Source organism: Tamandua tetradactyla, chromosome 22 (genome assembly GCF_023851605.1).
Source record: "Tamandua tetradactyla isolate mTamTet1 chromosome 22, mTamTet1.pri, whole genome shotgun sequence".
NCBI lineage: Eukaryota > Metazoa > Chordata > Mammalia > Pilosa > Myrmecophagidae > Tamandua > Tamandua tetradactyla.
This window is the reverse complement of record NC_135348.1, coordinates 39,444,702-39,463,897: the sequence shown is the minus strand read 5'-3', so window position 1 is coordinate 39,463,897 and position 19,196 is coordinate 39,444,702. Positions and strand designations below refer to the sequence as shown.

The 19,196-nt window shown below is 38.5% G+C and overlaps 1 protein-coding gene across 15 annotated transcripts in view; it reads right to left on the bottom strand.

Annotated features, from left to right (window-relative positions):
- The window catches only part of SCLT1 (sodium channel and clathrin linker 1), a 289,811-nt gene that overhangs the window by 26,503 nt on the left and 244,112 nt on the right, over nucleotides 1–19,196 (bottom strand). The window contains exon 19 of one of the 15 annotated variants that reach the window (XM_077140039.1): nucleotides 3,538–5,062. The exons of the other annotated variants lie outside the window; for them this stretch is intronic. Within the exon in view, the coding sequence (XP_076996154.1) occupies nucleotides 5,029–5,062 (34 nt within the window). The 3' untranslated portion in view covers nucleotides 3,538–5,028. Of the gene's footprint in view, nucleotides 1–3,537; nucleotides 5,063–19,196 lie in introns of those variants that run through there. 15 annotated transcript variants of the gene reach the window in all.

The following is a 19,196-nucleotide window of genomic DNA, read 5'->3' as shown; positions in this document are numbered from 1 at the left end:
AGTTCTTCCAAGTGGACAGTTAATTCCTCGATTTTTACTTTTTCTTCTTTTTTTGATATAGGCATTTAGGGCAACAAATTTCCCTCTTAGCACTGCCTTTGCTGCATCCCACAAGTTTTGATATGTTATGTTTTCATTTTCATTTGCCTTGAGATATTTACTGATTTCTCTTGTAAATTTCTTCCTTGACCCACTGGTTGTTTCAGAGTCTGTTGTTGAGCCTCCATATATTTGTGAATTTTCTGGCGCTCTGCCTATTATTGATTTCCAACTTTATTCCTTTATGATCTGAGAAAGTGTTTTGTATGATTTCAATCTTTTTAAATTTGTTGAGACTTGCTTTGTAACCCAGCCTATGGTCTATCTTTGAGAATGATCCATGAGCACTTGAGAAAAAGGTGTATCCTGCTGTTGTGGGGTGTAATGTTCTATAAATGTCTGTTAAGTCTAGCTCATTTATTGTATTATTCAAATTCTCTTGTTTTTTTGTTGATTCTCTGTCTAGATGTTCTGTCCATTGATGAGAGCAGGGAATTGAAGTCTCCATCTACTATGGTAGATGTGTCTATTTCTCTTTTGAGTGTTTGCTTCATGTATTTTGGAGCATTCTGGCTCAGTGCATAAACATTTATGATTGTTATGTCTTCTTGTTGAATTGTTCCTTTTATTAATAGTGTCCTTCTTTGTCTCTTTAACTGTTTTACATTTGAAGTCTAATTTGTCAGATATTAGTATAGCTACTCCTGCTCTTTTCTGATTGTTACTTTCATGAAATATCTTTTCCCAACCTTTCACTTTCAACCTATGTTTATCCTTGAGTAAGATGCGTTTCCTGTAGACAGCATACAGATGGATCCTGTTTTTTAATCCATTCTGCCAGTCTATGTCTTTTGATTGGGGCATTTAATCCAATAATATTTAGTGTTATTACTGTATGGGTAGTACTTTCTTCTACCATTTTGCCTTTTGGATTTTATATGTCAAATCTAATTTTCTTTCTTTTAACCTTTACTGATAGTCTTCATTTCTACACTCATCTCCACACCCCTCTCTTCTATCCTTTTGTATCTGTCTCTAGTGCTCCCTTTAGTATTTCTTCCAGAGTTGGTTTCTTGGTCACAAATTCTCTCAGTGATTTTTTGCCCAAAAATATTTTAATTTCTCCCTCATTTTTGAAGGACAATTTTTATGGATATAGAATTCATGGTTGGCAGTTTTTTCTTTTAATATCTTAAATATATCATCCCACTGTCTTTTCACCTCCATGGTTTCTGCTGAGAAATCTATGCATAGTCTTATTGGGCTTCCCTTATATGCGATGGATTGCTTTTCTCTTGTTGCGTTCAAGATTCTTTCTTTCTCTTTGACATCTGATATTCTGATTAGTAAGTGTCTTGGAGTATGTCTATTTGGAGCTATTCTGTTTAGGGTATCCTGCACTTTTTGGATCTGTCATTTTAGGCCTTTCATAAGAGTTGGGAAATTTTCAGTGATAATTTCCTGCATTAGTTTTTCTCCTCCTTTTCCCTTCTCTTCTCCTTCGGGGACACCCACAACACATATATTCATGTGCTTCATGTTGTCATTCAATTCCCTGAGTCCCTGCTCATATTTTTTCCAATATTTTCTTTTGCTTGTTGGATTTCAGATGTCCTGTTCTCCAGTTCACTAATTCTATATTCTGTCTCTTGAAATCTGACATTGTAGGTTTCCACTGTTTTTTCATCTCTTCTACTGTGCTTTTCATTCCCATAAGTTCTGCGGTTTGTTTTTTCAGACTTTTGATTTCTTCTTTTTGTTCATCCCTTGCATTCGTTATATCCTCCCTCAATTCACTGATTTTTGATGAGGTTTTCCATGTCTGTTTGAACATTCTGAGTTAATTGTTTCAACTCCTGTACCTCATTTGAATTGTTGGTCTGTTGCTTTGACTGGACCATACCTTCAGTTTTCCTACTATGATTTGTTATTTTTTGCTGGCGTCTAGGCACTTAATTACCTTAATTAATTTATTCTGGAGATCGTTTTCACTTCTTTTTACCTAGGATTTTCTTGTTGGATGACTTTGCTGTCTATCTGTTCTTTCACATTCAGTTCAGCTTATTCTGGACCTCTAGCTTAGGTTTTGTTTAACAGATCAGAATTTTTCAGTTGTTGTTTTCTTGTTTCTTGCCCTACTTGTATGTTGCCTTTTTTTTTTTTTTTTTTTTGCTTATAATACCTAAAAGTCTACTTAGGCATTATAGACCCCAGCCAGATTTTCCCAGTCCAAACTGGCCTTCTGTCAGGAGGAAAGAGTCACCTGCATTTTTCCTGAAGGTGAGACCCAGCATACTGAAAGGGTTTCCTATGAAGCCTCTGGGCTCTCTGTTTTTCCTATCCTGCCCAGTATGTGGCACTTATGTGCCTGCAGGTCCTACCAGCATAAGGTGATGCAGTACCTTTAACTTCAGGAGACTCTCCTTGCTGGGGTGTGGTGGAGACAGAGAAGAGGCTGTAGTCTGTTTTTAATCACTTAATTTTTCCAGATCCTGGGGTCTGAACTCCTTGAGGGAGGGATTCCACCTGAGCTGGGCTCCACCCCTCTCCTGAGGAAGGCACAGGCTGCTGACAAAAACACTCAAATAAGCTTAGTTCTGCCTATGCCTGGGGCAGTGGAGCTCAAGAAGCCCTGCAGCTGTATCCAAAGAGCAGTCAAGCCATAGAAACCCAACCACCAAAAATGAAAGAGAAAATTCCTTTTCAGAGCAGGACCCCTGTTCCTCGGGTTTGCCAATCAAGAGCTTAAGTTGGTACATTGCTCTATGTATCTCCAGGCCCTGTGTCCCCTCCTTTCCTTCAGGGCCCAGAACTTTTCCATACCAAAAAACACTCTGTTCCCCCCACCTCCCTTTTTCTATCAGCCCCCTCCCTTTTTCTATCAGCCCTGCCCCCTTTGTGCCAGGGCGAAAAACAGTGACTTCCGCTTTTACTCTAGGTTCAACTGAGCTGGGGGCCTATTTTTAGTAGTCAGAATTTGTTAATTAATTCCACAATTGGAGTTTGGTTGCGCTCAGTCCCTGCTGCTGGTAAACTCTTTCCTTTTCCCTCTGGGAAGCAACTTGTGGGGGGAGAGGTGCCGGCCACCGCACCTCTCATGGTTCAGGGTGGGCTTGCAGCTGGTTCAGCTGGTCCAGACTGGTGTATGCTGTGTGTCTGGTCACTGACATGGCTCCTGCAGTTGTTCTGTACTATTCCTGCTATATATTAGCTGCTCGGAACGAAATCCCACAACTCGCTAAGCCACTGTCTTGGCCCCGACTCCCAGAATCATCCTTGACTCCTGTCTTTTCCTTCATACTCCACAACCAATCCAATAACAAGTTCTATCACCTCTAAATAAAAACAAAAGACCCTCAGTTAATCCACTTTTCTCTCAGTTTAAGAGACCATCATGTGTTAATAAGAATTTTGCAATAGTCTTCTAATAGGTTCATCTCTTTTTAAGGAACTTTAAGAGATATAATCTACATACCATATAATTGACGCACTTAAAATATAAAATTCAATGGTTTTTAATATAATCATAGATATGTGCAACCATCACCACAGTTTTAAAACATTTTTGGCACCTCAAAAAGAAGCTGTCTACTGTTTAGCTATCCCCTACCACCACACACACACATATCCCTCCTCATCTCTCAGAGCCCTAAGCAACCAGTAATATTCTTTCTGTCTCTATTTAACCATATTGTGGAAATTTCATATGAATGGAATTACATAACACAGTCTTTTGTGATTGGCCTCCTTTACCTAGCACCATGTCTTCAAGGGTCATCCATGTTGTAGCATGGTCATTAATTTATTCCTTTTATGCCTAAATAACATTCCATTGTATATTTTTACTACATTTCACTTATCTGTTTGTCAGTTGAAGGACATTTGTCATTTCCACCTTTTCAGCTACTATGAAAATAGTGATACTGTGAACATTTGTGTATAAATTTTGCATGAACATATGTTTTCAACTATTTTAAGTATATGCTCAGGAGTGGAATTGCTGGGTGATGTAGTTACTTCATGTGTATTAGGGTTCTCTAGGGAAACAGAACCAACAGGAGATATTATGTGTGTGTATGTATAGGTAAATATATTATATACATTATGCAAATATTATGGGTGCTTTTTTTAGGGATTGGTTGAAGTGACTGTGGGGATGGGCAAATCCAAATTCTGTAGGACAAGCTGGGGACTTGGATGAAGGTTTCAATGAATTCCCCACTTATTCTGACCACTGAAATCATCACATTTCTGTTTAAGGTGTTCAACTGATTGGATGAGAGTTCTCTCGTTGAAGGGAATTTTCTCAGTTGATTGTAGATATAATCAGCCACAGATACAATCAATTTACTGAGGATTTAAATCCATGAAGTTTCCTTACAGTTACAACTGGCCCAGTATTTACTCGACCAAATAACTGGATGCCATAACCTGGCCAAGTTGACACATGAACTTAACCATCAATCCATGTTTAACTTTTTGAAGAAATTACAGATTTTTCCAAAGCAGTACCATTTTACATTTCACCAGCAATGTATGATGGTTCCAATTTCTCCATATCTTTCCCAATGCTTGATATTGTTTGATTTTTAGATTCTAGTCATTCTCTGGGGTATGAAGTGACATCTCATTATAGTTGTGATTTGCATTTCACTGATAAGTAATCATATTGAGCATTTTTTCCCGTGCTTATTGTCCACTTGCATAACCTCCTTAGAGAAATGTCTAGATGCTTTGCCCACTTTAAACTGAATTTTTTTACATGGGCAGACACCAGGAATAGAACCCAGATCTCTGGCATGGCAGGTAGGAACTCGGCCACTGAGCCACTGTGCTGGCCCAAACTGAGTTGTTTTTATTAATTGAGTTATAAGAGTTCTTCATATCATCTATACACAAGTCCCTTATCTGATAATGATTTGAAAATGCTTCCTTCCATCTTTGGGCTGTCTTTTCACTTTGTTGATGGTGGTTCTCCAGCTTTTTCATTCACTTCAATTCTCTACACAGCATCTTGAGTGATCTTAAAAATAAAATAGCAGATCAGTTGACCTCTCCAGTTAAAGCTGTCCAATAGCTTTCATTCACATTTACAACCCTTGCCCTGGCTTATAAAATCCAAATGAGTAGGTCCCTGTCTGCAGGTGACCACTAAACACTCCATGTGCTACATAACTTTTCCAGCCCCCTATATAGTTAGGATGGGCCCATGGGACTTGTTCTGGCCAATGGAGGTGAAGGAAGTGATGTGTATCACTTCAACATTGAGTTAGTTAAGAGCCAGTGCATTCCTCCATCCCTCTCTCCTTATTCCAGTGATCTCAGAAAACCAATGACAAGATGATAGATCCTCCACCAGCAGAGCTCTCCAGCCAACTTGCCTTAGATATGTGACATGAACATGGATAAAACCTTTGTAGTGTTAAGCCACTGAAATTTCAGAGTCTGTTTGCTATGGCAGTTGGCATACCTTAACATAATTCACTGCCTAAATCTGATCTCTTTTTGTGCTACTATTGTCTTCATTTTGGATACTATTTCTTTTATTTCAAACACATCAAGTGTAGGTCTGCTTTGGGGTCTGCATGATAGTCTCCCAGAAGTCTCTTAGACTATTTTTGCTTTTTATCATATCTTTTTTCCTTCTGCTCCTTAGCCTGACTCATTTCAATTGTTTTGTCTTTGAGTTCATTGGTTACTTCTTCTGCCAGCTCCAATCTGCTGCTGATTTCCTCCCGGGACTGTTTCACTTCACTTATTGTAGTTTTCAACTCCAATACTTGTGCTTGGTTCCTTTTTAAAATTTCTGTTTCTTTACTGAGGTTCTTTCATTCATTGTTTTCCTGATACCTTAGAGTGCTTACTCTGTAATTTTCTTCATCTCCTTGAGCATACTGAAGGTAATTTTTGTAAATGTCTTTGCTCATTACGTTCACAATCTTGTCATCTTCACTGAAGTTTTCTGGCTTTCAAATTCTTCTTTGGATGGGTCAAAATTTCCCACTTCTTTCTTTGTCTTGTAATCTTTTTTTTTTTAATATTCTAAAATGTCAGCTCTGAGATTTATTCCCAGAGATGTCTGTTTCTTGAGTTTGTATCCAGCTATTTATATGAGAAAGATTTTTTGAGTGTCAGAAGCCAACAAAATCAAGCAAATCTAAGCAATAAACACCTTTCACAGTTTTCTGCAAATTGGCAGTGTTGAAAGCAATTGGCAGTTGCCTTCCTTTAGAGTTCAGCCCTCCTATTAAGGTCAGCCCAAAGCGAATGCAAAGTACAGGATCCTCCTTTTTTTTTCTGGGTCTGTGTTTCCCACTGCCTGACTTTCTCCTGTTTACAGGAATTAGAATGCCACTAATACTCCCTAGGAAACAGCTCTTCTCCATTTCCTGGGTGTTATACTGTAGGATGTAAAGCAGGTAAGCCTTTGCCCCATAACCCCAAAATCAATTCTTTCTTCCTTTGATTTTGTTTTAGTCTGCCAAAGCTGCCAGTATGCAACATACCAGAGATGGATTAGCTTTTTTTGGATCAGCTTTTAATAAGGGAATTTATTTAGTTAAAAATCTATAGTTCCTCAGAGAAAAGGCAGCTGACTTTCATCTGAAGTTCTCTGTTACATGGGAAGGCACATGGTGATGTCTGTTGGCCTTCTTTCCTGGCTTCTGGGTTCCAATGGCTTTCCCTGGAGTGATTCCTTTCTGCATCTTCAAACGTTTGGGCTGAGCTGCGAGTGCTGAGATGAGATATGCTGAGCTGCTGAGCTCTCTTCTGACCTCTCCCTTTTAAGCCTCCAGCTAATTAAATTAAACCTCACTTGTAGTGCAAGGCACTCTCCTTAGCCTACCGCAAATGCAACCAGCCATAGAAGAACTTCACATACTGACGATTCAAGGCAACAGAAACAGAATGGGGTATGATCACCTGGCCAAGCTGACACCTGAACCTAACTACCACAGAAACTCTGGTCTGTAGTTACTTTTTTTTCTCATGGAGGGAAAATTCTGGGAGGTAGGGCACACTAGAGAGAAGTTACCCAAATCAGCATTTACCAACCAGAACAAGGCCCAGGAAGCATAAAGGAAATACTGTCTTGAATTTACCCTGCGAAAGGGATCAGGGTGGGGCCAGGAGAGGCACCTGGAGTTTCTCCCATAGCTTCCCCAAGCTTTGATTTGATACCTCTCCAGCAGATGCAGTTCTTCAACTGTCTTCTGCAACTCTTTGACTGTTACCTGCAGCCCTGAGGAAGCATACCATCTTCATATCTTCTCCGCCACCTTTGTCCAAGGCAGGTTGGAACAATGGCTTCTCTTATAGCCAGATGTCAGTGATTGGAAGGAGCTAATCAAGAGTAGTCCTCAGAAATTGAACTGTATAGTCCTGGATCTGGGGAAACTTTATGTCCCACTCTGTTACCAGCATACTGTATTAAAGGCTTACTGTTTGAGTACCTCACAACTGCCAGCTGCAAGACTGGGTGATGGGCAATGCCATACAGAGAGTGCAATTCATTGGTATTTATGGTGATTTATCAGCCTCTTCTTCCCACTCTTCCCTGGATGCTATACAGTGTTCTAGTGGACTCCAGAGTTTCCAAACAGTTGATTCAGACAGTGCCTGCCTCTTTAATAACTGTTCTGGTGAAGGGACTGATTCCTGAACTTTCTACTTCACCATCTTCCCATAATCCTCATCCAAACATGCATGTACTTATTTCTCTGATAATTTCTTCTTTCCCCTCTATAATCTTATTTTTAAAAATATAGGGACCTTGTCTACTTTGGTTTCTGTTATATCCCTAGCACTTAAAGAAAAGACCTGCTCAATAAATATATGATGAGTAAATAAAGGTGAAGACTGGGAGTTTAAAAAGGGCTAGCTGAGGCTGTTTGGTTTATTGAGTGAGGTTTTCACTGTGGTTGGAGCTTTGGGAACATGATGGACAGAAGTGGAGAGACAGATTGTTCAGAATAAATAAGGCAGAGGAAAGATTGTGAAAAATGTATAGGCAACAATAAAATGGAAATCTTTAAGTAGGCAGGGCCACGATATTTGGTGTTTAGGAAAATCATTTTGAAAGCATGAAATACGGTGTGTTAGTTTGCAAGCTGCTAGAATGCGATACACCAGAACTGGAATGGCTTTTAAAAAGGGGAATTTAATACGTTGCAAGTTTACAGTTCTAAGGAAGCGGAAGTGTCCAAATTAAGACCAAAAAGAGGTTACCTTAACTCAAGAAAGGCAGATGGGTCAGGAACACCTCTGTTAATTGGGTAGTACCTTGTTCCTGGGCTCCGCTGCTTTCAGCCTCTGTTCCTGTGGGAGTTCCTCACTTTGCTTCTCCAGGACTGGTTTTCATCTCTTGGCTTCCCTTGGCTCTCTCCAGGTTCTGGTTTGTTTAACATCTCATGGTGATTGATGTCTGCTGGGCTCAAGCATCTCCAAATACCCATGTCTCTTTTCTTTGAAGCAACTGTTCTCCAAGTATCTACATCTGCTCTATCAGGACTGAGGCTTCTGTCATTTCTGGCTTTCTCCAAAATGTTTCCTCTTTTAAAGGATTTCAGTAAACTAATCAAGACCCATCTGGAATGGAATCACATCTCCATCTAATCAAAGGTCACACCCACCACTGGGTGTGCCACATCTTAGTGGAGATAGTGTTATCAAAAGTTTCCAACCTACAGTACTGGATTAGGATTAAACAAAACAGTTGCTCCACAAGATTGAATCAGGATTAAAACACAGCTTTTTTGGGGTATATAATATTTTCCAATTGGTACATATGGAGTAGATTGTAGAGAAACTGATCACAGTTTCAGTAGTGAAGGGCACTACTGAAACAGCAATGGTGAAAGACGAAGGTCCTGACTTGCAGCAGGGACAGGTATGTTACTACATGTTTACACATGTGCAAACATTTCTGTAAGACAGTCCTGTAGCTGGAACTGCTACATTATCTCACTGTATGATGGTTCCTGTGTCCCATGAATTTGCAGACACTGGATGTTAACCGTATTTTAGATTTAGTAAAATTAGTATTTAAATTTGCATTTTTTAAATGATTAATGAGGCTGAGCCTGCTTTTATATGCTTAAAGGAGATTTGTATTTCTATTATGAACTACCAGTTCGCATACTTTGTCCATTACCTACTATGTTGTTAACCTTTTTCTTTTTTTAAAATTTTTACACACATATTTTTTATACATGGTGCACCATCAGTGGCCCACGATATCATCACATAGTTGTGCATTCATCACTGTTCTAGTTTGTTAGCTGCTGGAATGCAATATACCAGAAACGGAATGGCTTTTAAAAAGCGGAATTTAATGAATTGCTAGTTTACAGTTCTAAGGCTGAGAAAATGTCCCAATCAAAACAAGTCTATAGAAATATCTAATCTAAAGCATCCAGGGAAAGATAACCTTGGTTCAAGAAGGCTGATGATGTTCAGTGTTCCTCTCTCAGTTGGAAAGGCAAATGTGGCAGCATCTGCTAGTTTTCTCTCCAGGCCTCTTGCTTCATGAAGCTCCCTGGGAGGTGTTTTTCTTCTTCCTCTCCTAAGGTCGCTGGCTGGTGGCCTCCGTGGTTCTCTCGTCCTTCTGTCATGGTTCTGTGGCCCTCTCCTCATTCTCAAAAAGGGGGTCTCTCTGAATTGTCTCTTCTTTTACTGGACTCCAGTAAACCAATCAAGACCCACGTAGAATGGATGGAGACATGTCTCCATCTAATCAAGTTTAATACCCACAATTGATTAAGCCACATCTCCATGGAGATAATCTAATCAAGTTTCCAGCCTATAGCACTGAATAAGGATTAGAAGAAACCGTTGCTCTCACAACACTGATTAGGATTAAAATATGGCTTTTCTAGGATATAAATCCTTTCAAAATGGAACAATCACCATGATCAGTTTTTAGAACATTTGTGTCACTCCAGAAAAAGAAATAAGAAGAAAACAGAAAAAACTCACACATACCATAAACTTTACCCCTCCCTCTCATTGACCACTACTGTCTCCATCTACCCAATTTATTTTACTCTTTTCCCCCTATTTATTTTTATCCATATTTTTTACTCATCTGTCCATACCTTGGATATAAAGAGCATCAGACACAAGGTTCTCATGGTCACACAGTCACATTGTAAATGTTCTATCTTTATATAGTCATCTTCTAGAATCTAAGCTACTGGAACACAGCTCAACAATTTCAGATACTTCCCTCTAGCTATTCCAATACACCATGAACTAAAAAGGGATATCTATATAATACATAAGAATAACCTCCAGGATAACCTCTTGACTCCATTTGAAATCTCTCAGCCACTAACACTTTATTTTGTCTCTCTTCCCCTTTTTGGTCGAGAAGGTTTTCTCAATCCCTTGATGCCAGGTCCTGGCTTAGAGAGACAGCCTTTCTGGCCTACATTGCAGGGAGATTTACACCCCTGGGAGTCATATCCAAAGTAGGAGGGAAGGCAGTAACTTCACATGCTGAGTTGGTTTAGAGAGAGAGGCCACATATGAGCAACAAAAAGGTTTATTTTCTGGGGGATGACTCTTAGGCTTAATTTTAAGTAGGCTTAGCCTGTCCTTTGTAGGAATAAGTTTCATAAGAATCCCAAGACCAAGGGCTCAGCCTACTGATTTGGTTGTCCCCACTGCTTGCGATAGTATTAGAAATTCTCCAAAAGGGGAAACTGAATATTTCCTCCTTTTCCCCTACTACCTCAAGGGGATATATCAAATACTTCTTTATTCACTGCCCAGATCACTCTGGGATTTATCGGGGCATCACACTAATCTGGACAAACCAACAAATTCTCACTCCCTATTTAAGATTCCATGTACTTATAGTTTTCCACTAAACTGACCATAAAAGTTAAATTAGGAAATGCACTACCCAAAATATAAATTTTGCACCAAATAAACATCTCACCCCTTAGTCTCACCCAGAAACTGAGGTTTTAAAATATGGACAACATCATCCTTTACCTAGTCTTCTAGTATACCTAGTTCTAGAAGGTATGAATCAGCTTCATTCATATCTCTAGTTGAAGTCTGACCTCTTTTTCAACTTTTTAAACAGTTCCTGTATGGGGTACTGCTCACTTTCATAGCTGCAGAGCCCTAATTCTGAGTCTCAGGTGTCACATAGATACCCAAAGTTTCTGGGAAAGAACATGTTATATACAAACAGCTCAGTATCTCAGAGTTTAGAATTAATAGTTATACAAAGACATTTTTTAATTTGTATATTTAATCACCATCATTGTACACTCTAGGCATTATACTGTCTCAGTCTTTATCCTCTATCTTTCCTTCTGGTTTCATACGTGTTTGCAGTCCTTCCCCCTATCATACTCACATTCAGCTTCACTTAGTATATTTATATAATGTGCTACAAGTAGGTAGTATTGTGTTATCCATTCCTGAATTTTTACGATCAGTCCTGTTGCACAATCTGTATTCCTTCAGCACCAATTGCCCAATCTCTATCCTAATTTTATCTTCTGATAACCTGTGTTCTTAACTTCAATTCTCCAAGTTCATTCATTAATGTTAGTTCATATTAGTGAGACCCATATAGTATTTATCCTTTTGTTTCTGGCTAATTTCACTCAGTATAATATTCTCAAGATCCATCCTTGTTGTTACATGCTTCATGACTTTATTCTGTCTTACAGCTGTGTAATATTCCATTGCATTATATACCACAGATCGTTTTGCCACTCATTCACAGATGGACATTTGGGCTATTTCCATTTCTTGGCAACTGTAAATAATTCTGCTATAAACATTGGTGTGGAAATGTCCACTTGTGTCCTTGTCGTCATGTTCTCTGAATAGATATCTAGCAATGGGATTGCTGGATCATATTGCAATTCTATACTTAGCTTCCTGAGAAACCACAAAACTGTCTTCCACAGTGGTTGTACCACTTTACATTCCCATCCACAGTGCATAAAAGGCCCTCCTTCTCCACATCCTCTCCAGCACTTGTCATTTTCTGTTTTCTCGATAATGGCTCTTCTACTGGTGTCAAAAGATATCTCATTATGATTTTGATTTGCATTTCCCTAATAGCCAGTGAAGTTGGGCATCTTTTCATGCACCTTTTAGCCATTTGTATTTCCTCTTCTGAGAAGTGTCTGTTCATATCTTTTGCCCATTTTGTAATTGGGTTGTCTTTTTGATGTTGAGTTGAAGAATCTCTTTAATATTCTGGATACTAAAACATTATCTGATATGTGGTTTTCAAATATTGTCTTCCATTGCATAGGCTGCCATTTTACTTTCTTGACAGAGTTCTTTGATGCATAAAAGTATTTAATTTTGAGGCATTCCCATTCATCTATTTCTTTTTTTAATCCTCATGCTTTGGGGGTAAGATCTAGAAAACCACCTCCTATTACAAGTTTTATAAAATATTTCCCTACATTTTCTTCTAAAAGTTTTATGGTCTCTTCTAGTTTGCTAGCTGCCAGAATGCAATACACCAGATATAGATCGGCTTTTAATAAAGGGGGATTTATTTAGTTAAAAATGTATAGTTCTTCAGAGGAAAGGCAGCTAACTTTCAACTGAGGTTCTTTCTTACATGGGAAGGCACAAGGTGATCTCTTCTGGCCTTCTTTCTAGGCCTCTGGGTTCCAACAACTTTCCCCAGGGTGATTCCATTTCTGCATCTCCAAAAGCCTGAGCTGTGAGTGCTGAGATGAAACATCAAGCTGAGCTGCTTAGGTTGTGCCAGAAGCTTTCAGTCAATTAAATCAAACAGCATTCACTGCAGCAGGCACACCTCCTAGCTGACTACAGATGTAATCAGCAACAGATGAGGTTCACATGCCATTGGCTCATGTCCACAGCAATAAACTAGGCACCTTCACCTGGCCAAGATGACACCTGTACCTAACTACCCTACTACTTAGCTAAGCACCTAACTACCTAGCTAAGCTATGGTCTTAGCTCTAATGTTTAGGTCTTTGATCCATTTTGAGTCAATTTTTGTATAAGGTGTGAGATATGGATCCTCTTTCATTCTTTTGCATATGGATATCCAGTTCTTCAAGCACCATTTATTGAAGAAGCTGCTCTATCCCAGGTGAGTTGGCCTGATTGCCTTATCAAAGATCAACTGTCCATAAATGAGGGTCTATATCTGAACACTCTATTCAATTCCACTGGTCAGTATATCTATCTTTTTGCCTGTACCATGCTTTTTTGAACACTGTAGCTTTGTAATATGCTTTAAAGCCAGGTAGTGTGAGACCTCCAACTCCATTTTCCTTTCTCAAGGTATTTTTAGCTATTCAGGGCACTGTGCCCTTCCAAATAAATTTGGTTATTGGCTTTTCTATTTCTGCAAAGTAAGTTTTTGGGATTTTAATTGGTATTGCATTGGATCTATAAATAAATTTGGGTAGAATTGACGTCTTAACTAATTTAGGCTTCCAATCCATGAACACCACATGCCCTTCCATATATGTAGGTCTACGATGTCTTTTATCAATTTCTTGTAGTTTTCTGTGTATAGGTCTTTCATTTCCTTACTTAAATTTATTCCTATATATTTGATTCTTTTGGTTGCTATTGTAAATGGAATTCTTTTCTTGACTTCCTCCTCAGATTGCTCATTACTACTGTATGAAAACACTACTGATTTTGGGGTGTTAATCTTGTATCCTGCCATTTTGCTGCACTCATTTATTAGCTCTAGTAGCTTTGCGGTTTATTTTTTGCGATTTTTGACATATAGTATCATATCATTTGCAAACAATGAGAATGTTACTTCTTCCTTTCCAATTTGGGGGCCTTTTATTTCTTTTTCTTGTCTAATTGCTCTGGCTAGAACTTCCAGCCCGATGTTGAATAACAATGGTGACAGTGGACTTCCTTGTCTTGTTCCTGACCTTAGGGGGAAAGCTTAAAGTCTTTCCCCATTGAGGAGGATGATAGTTGTGGGTTTTTCATATATTCCCTTTATCATGTTGAGGAAGTTCCCTTCTATTCCTATTCCTATCCTTTGATATATTCTCATCAAGAAAGGATGTTGAATTTTGTCATATGTCTTTTCTGCATTAATTGAGATGATCATGTGTTTTTTCTTCTTTGCTATGTTGATATGGTATATTACATTAATTTATTTTCTTATGTTCATCCATCCTTGCATACCTGGAATAAATTCCACTTGGTCATGGTGTATAATTCTTTTAATGTGCTGCTGGATTTGATTTGCAAGAATTTTATCGAGGATTTCTGCATCTATATTCATTAGAGAGACTGGTCTGTAATTTTCTTTTCTTGTAGTATTTTTGTCTGGCTTTGGTATGAGGGTGATATTGGCTTCATAGAATGAGTTAGGTATCCTTCCCTCCTGCTCAATTTTCTTGGAGAATCTGACCAGGATTGTTACTAATTCTTTCTTGAATGCTTGGTAGAATTCACACGTGAAGCTGGTCCTGGAATTCTCTTTTTTTGTGAGCTTCTTGATGACTGATTCAATTGCTTTACTTGTGATTGGTTTGTTGAAGTCGTCTATTTCTTCTCAAGTTAATGTTGGTTGTTGATGCCTTTCTGGTAAGTCATCCATTTCATCTACATTGCCTACTACATTAGTATATAGTTGTTCATAGTATCCTGTCACTACCTCGTTTATTTGGGTCAGTGGTTATGTCTCCTCTTCCATTTCTGATTTTATTTATTTGTATCCTCTCTCTTTTTCTTTTTGTCAGTCTTGCTAAGGGTCCATCATTTTTATTGATCATCTCAAAAACCAACTTCTGGTTTTGTTGATTTTCTTAATTGTTTTCATGTTCTCAATTTCATTTATTTCTGCTCTAATCTTCATTATTTCTTTCACTTTATTTGCTTTGGGGTTAGTTTGCTGTTCTTTCCCTAGTTCTCCCAAGTGAACAGCTAATTTCTCAATTTTTGCTCTTTATTCTTTTTTGATATAGGCATTTAAGGCAATAAATTTCCTCTTAGCACTGCCTTTGATGCATCCCATAAATTTTGATATGGTGTGTTTTCATTTTCATTTGCCTCAAGATATTTACTGATTTCTCTTGTAATTTCTTCCTTGACCCACTGTTTAAGAGTGGTGATTTAGCTTCCATATATTTGTGATTTTTCTGGCCCTCTGTGTGGCATTAATTTCCAACTTCATTCCTTTATGATTAGAAAAAATGTTTTGAAGGTAATTTCAATCTTTTTAAATTTATTGAGACTTGCTTTGTGACCCAGCATATATGGTCTATCTTTGAGAATGATCTATGAGCTCTTGAGAAATAGGTGTATCCTGCTTTGGTAGGGTGTAATATTCTCTAATTGTCTGTTAAGTCCAGTTCATTTATTGCATTTTTCAAATTCTCTGTTTCTTTATTGATCCTATTGTCTAGAAGTTCTGTCCATTGATGAGAGTAGGAAATACAAGTTCTCCAACTATTATGATAGAGGTGTCTATTTCTCCCTTCAGTGTTGTCAGTTTTTCTTGGAGCATAAATATTTATGATATATCTTCTTTTGTTGAATTGCTCATTTTATTAATACATGGTGTCCTTCTTTGCCTCTTTTGTTTTTACATTTGAAGTCTAATTTGTCAGATATTAGTATAGCTACTCCTGCCCTTTTCTGATTGTAGTTTGTATGAAATATGTTTTCCCAACCTTTCACTTTCAACCTATTTTTGTCCTTGGATTTAAAGTGAGTCTCCTGTACACAGCATATAGATGAGTCTTGTTTTTCAATCCATTCTGCCAGTCTTTGTCTTTTGATTGGGGAGTTAAGTCTGTTAACCTTTAGTGTTATTACTGTAAAGGCAGTACTTTCTTCTATCATTTTGCCTTTTGAATTTTATATGTCATATCTAATTTTTTTCCCTCTCTTTTAACCCTTACTGATATTCTTCATTTCCACAATCTTCTTCAGACCTCTTTCTCCTGCTTTTTCCTATCTGGCTGTAGTGCTCCCTTTAGTATTTCCTGCAGAGCAGGTCTCTTGGTCATGAATTCTCTCAGTGAGTGTTTGTCTGAAAATGTTTTATTCTCCCCCTCGTTTTTGAAGGACAATCTTGCTAGATACAGAATTTTTGGTTGGCAGTTTTTCTCTTTTAGAATCTTAAATAAATCACACCACTGCCTTCTCATCTCCACAGTTTCTGCTGAGGAATACACACATGGTCTTATTGGGCTTTCCTTGTATGTGATGGATTGCTTTTCTCTTGCTGCTTTCAAAATTCTCTCTTTGATATCTGACTGTCTGATTAGTATCTTGGAGTATGTCTATTTGGATCTATCCTGTTTCGAGTATGCTGAACTCCTTGGATCTGTAATTTTATATCTTTCATAAGAGATGGGAAATTTTCTTTGACTGTCTCCTCTATTAGTCTTTCTTCTCCTTACCCTTCTTTTCTCCTTCTGGAACACCCATAACACATATATTTGGGTGCTTCATGTTGTCATTCAGTTCCGAGACTCTGCTCATATTTTTCCAATCTTTTTTCTGTTAACTTTTGTGCATCTGATTTCAGGTTCAGTCCTCTAGTTCACTAATCCTTTCTTTTGCTTTTTCAAATCTATCATTGTAGGTTTCCACTGTTTTCTTCTTTCATCTCTTTTACCATGCCTTTTAATCACATAAATTCTGTGATTTGTTTTTTCAAACTTCTGATTTCTTCTTTTTGTTCGCCCAATGCTTTCTTTATATCCTCCCTCAACTCACTGATTTAATTTTTGATGTAATTTTGTATATCTGCTTGAACATCCTTAATTAGTTATTTCAACTCCTGTATCTCATTTGAAATGTTTGTTCCTTGATTGGGCCATATCTTCGATTTTCCTAATATGGCTCATTATTTTTTGCTGGCATCTAGGCATTTGATTTCCTTAATTAATTTATTCTGGGGGCTGTTTTCACTCTATTTACCTAGGTTTTTCTTGTTGGTTGGTTTTCTTCTCTATGTATTTTTTGACATACAGTTCAACCAATTCTATACCTCTAGCATAGGTTGTTTGACCAGAAGTTTTCAGTTCTTATTTTTCTGCTTCTTGCCCTGCCTACACAGAGGCTATTTTTTTTTTTTTTTTTTTTTGAGGAGGGTCTCCTCCTATCTTATAGACCCTAGTTACATTTTCCAAGTTCGGACTGGCCTCCTCTCAGGAGAAAAGAGTCACCTGCATCAGTTTTCCCTGAGAGTGAGACCCAGCAGGTTGACAGACTCTCCTATGAAGCCTCCAGATGTGTCCCTGGACCAGATAAGTCCTAAAACGCCCAGCAGTTAGTGCTTGTCTGCCTGTGACTTCCCACCAGGGTAAAATGATATGGTGCCTTTAACTTTAGCAGACTCTCCTTGCTGGGGGCATAGATGAGACAGGGGTGAGGCTGCAGGTTAGCATGGGGCTGAGTTCCTTGAGGGAAGAATTTCACTTGAGTTGGGTCCTACCTTTCTCTTGGGGAGGATACACCCCTTAGGGAATTAACTCCTTTCACCTGATTAGTTACTTTGTCCCTTAGTTAAGCTTAATTCCGCCCTTGCCTGGAGCAGTGCTGGAGCCCGAGAAGACTTCCACTTCTATCTAATGAGCTGCTAAGTAGTAGAAACAAACTAAAAGAAAAAAGAAAAAATCCTCTTCAGAGCAGGATCCCAGCTCCTTGGGTTTGTCAATCAAGAGCTTAAGTTGGTATGTGGTTCTATGTATCTCCCGGCTCTATGTGCCCCCTTTTCTTGGGGTCCAGACCTTCACAATATTATGTGCTGCCTGACTCAAAAAAGTCTTTTTTTTTTCTGTCAGCTCTGCCCCCTGTCTGCAGGGGCAAAAATTCCTAGTGCCTTTATCACTTGTTCTAAGTCTCTCTGTGCTGGAAGCCTATTTTCAGTAATCAGAATTTGTTAATTAATTTTACAAGTGGAGATTAATTGAGCTAAGCCCTTGCTGCTAGTAAAATCTGTTTACTTTCCCCTTGGGGAACCAGCCTGTTGTGTCCTTGGGGGAGGGGTGCCAGCCTTTGCACCTTGGGGGACTTACAGTTCTGTGTGGGGTCTCAGCCCATCAAGCTTGTCCAGACTGGTGTATGCTATGCGTCTGGTCACTGGTGTAGCCCCAGCAGTTTTTCTGTACTGTTCCTGGCTATTTATACTAGCTGCTCCGGAGGTTGAACTAAATTGCCCACCTCACTAAGCCACCATCATATCTCATTATAGACTTTATTTTTTAGAAAGCAATAAAAAATTAAGTTCTGGCTGCAAGAAGGAATGAAGCTGTGAGGCATGCAAGTAGTTGAATGAACCTTAAGGACAGAAGGTTAAACGAAATGGCAGAAACAAAAAGACAAATATCATCACGTCTCACTCCTATGTATTTACACACAAGAATATACAAATTCAGAGAATTGAAATCTGGAGCATGGGTTATTAGTTTAGGGCCTATTGTAAAAAGGTTCTAGATTTTAAGCTCTTATAACAGTCACATACATATTCAGGAGTTGTAACCTATATTTCTAAATTCTGAGATACTGAGCTATTCATATATAACCTGATCAATCCCTGAAATTTTGGGTATTTATGTGACATCTGAGACTCAGAATTGGAGCTCTGAAGCTATGAAAGTCAGCATTATTCCATTCAGCAACTGTTAAAAAAGCTGAGAAAGTGATCATACTTTGAGTAGAGATATGAATGAAGCTGGTCTGGATAGGACTAAAGTAAATCGGAATATTGGGTAAAGGATGATATGGCCTGTATTTTCAAACTTCAGCCTCTGTTAAGATCAAAGGGAGAGATGCTTATTTGGTGCAAAATTTATATTTTTGATAATACATTAATTTACATGTAAGTGAACATGTAAGTTTAGTTTGGTTGAATACCATTAAGTAAAGGTGCTTGGCTGATCCAGGTGGATATGAAAAATTTCCACAGTGGCTCTGGGTGGCCCATGGGGTTGGCTGTCCACCCTTTGTGCTCACAAGCAGTGCTGGTGTGTGCCCTGTTTTGGGCCTCCTGCTTTTTCCAGGCAGAGTCTCATTTGTCTGCACTGTTCTTTAAAATCTCATTCAGGTTCAACTTCTGCATGAGACCAAAGGGGGAGATATTTAGTTGGTATAAAATTTGTATTTTGGGTGGCACATTACCTAATTTAAGGTGCATGGTCAGT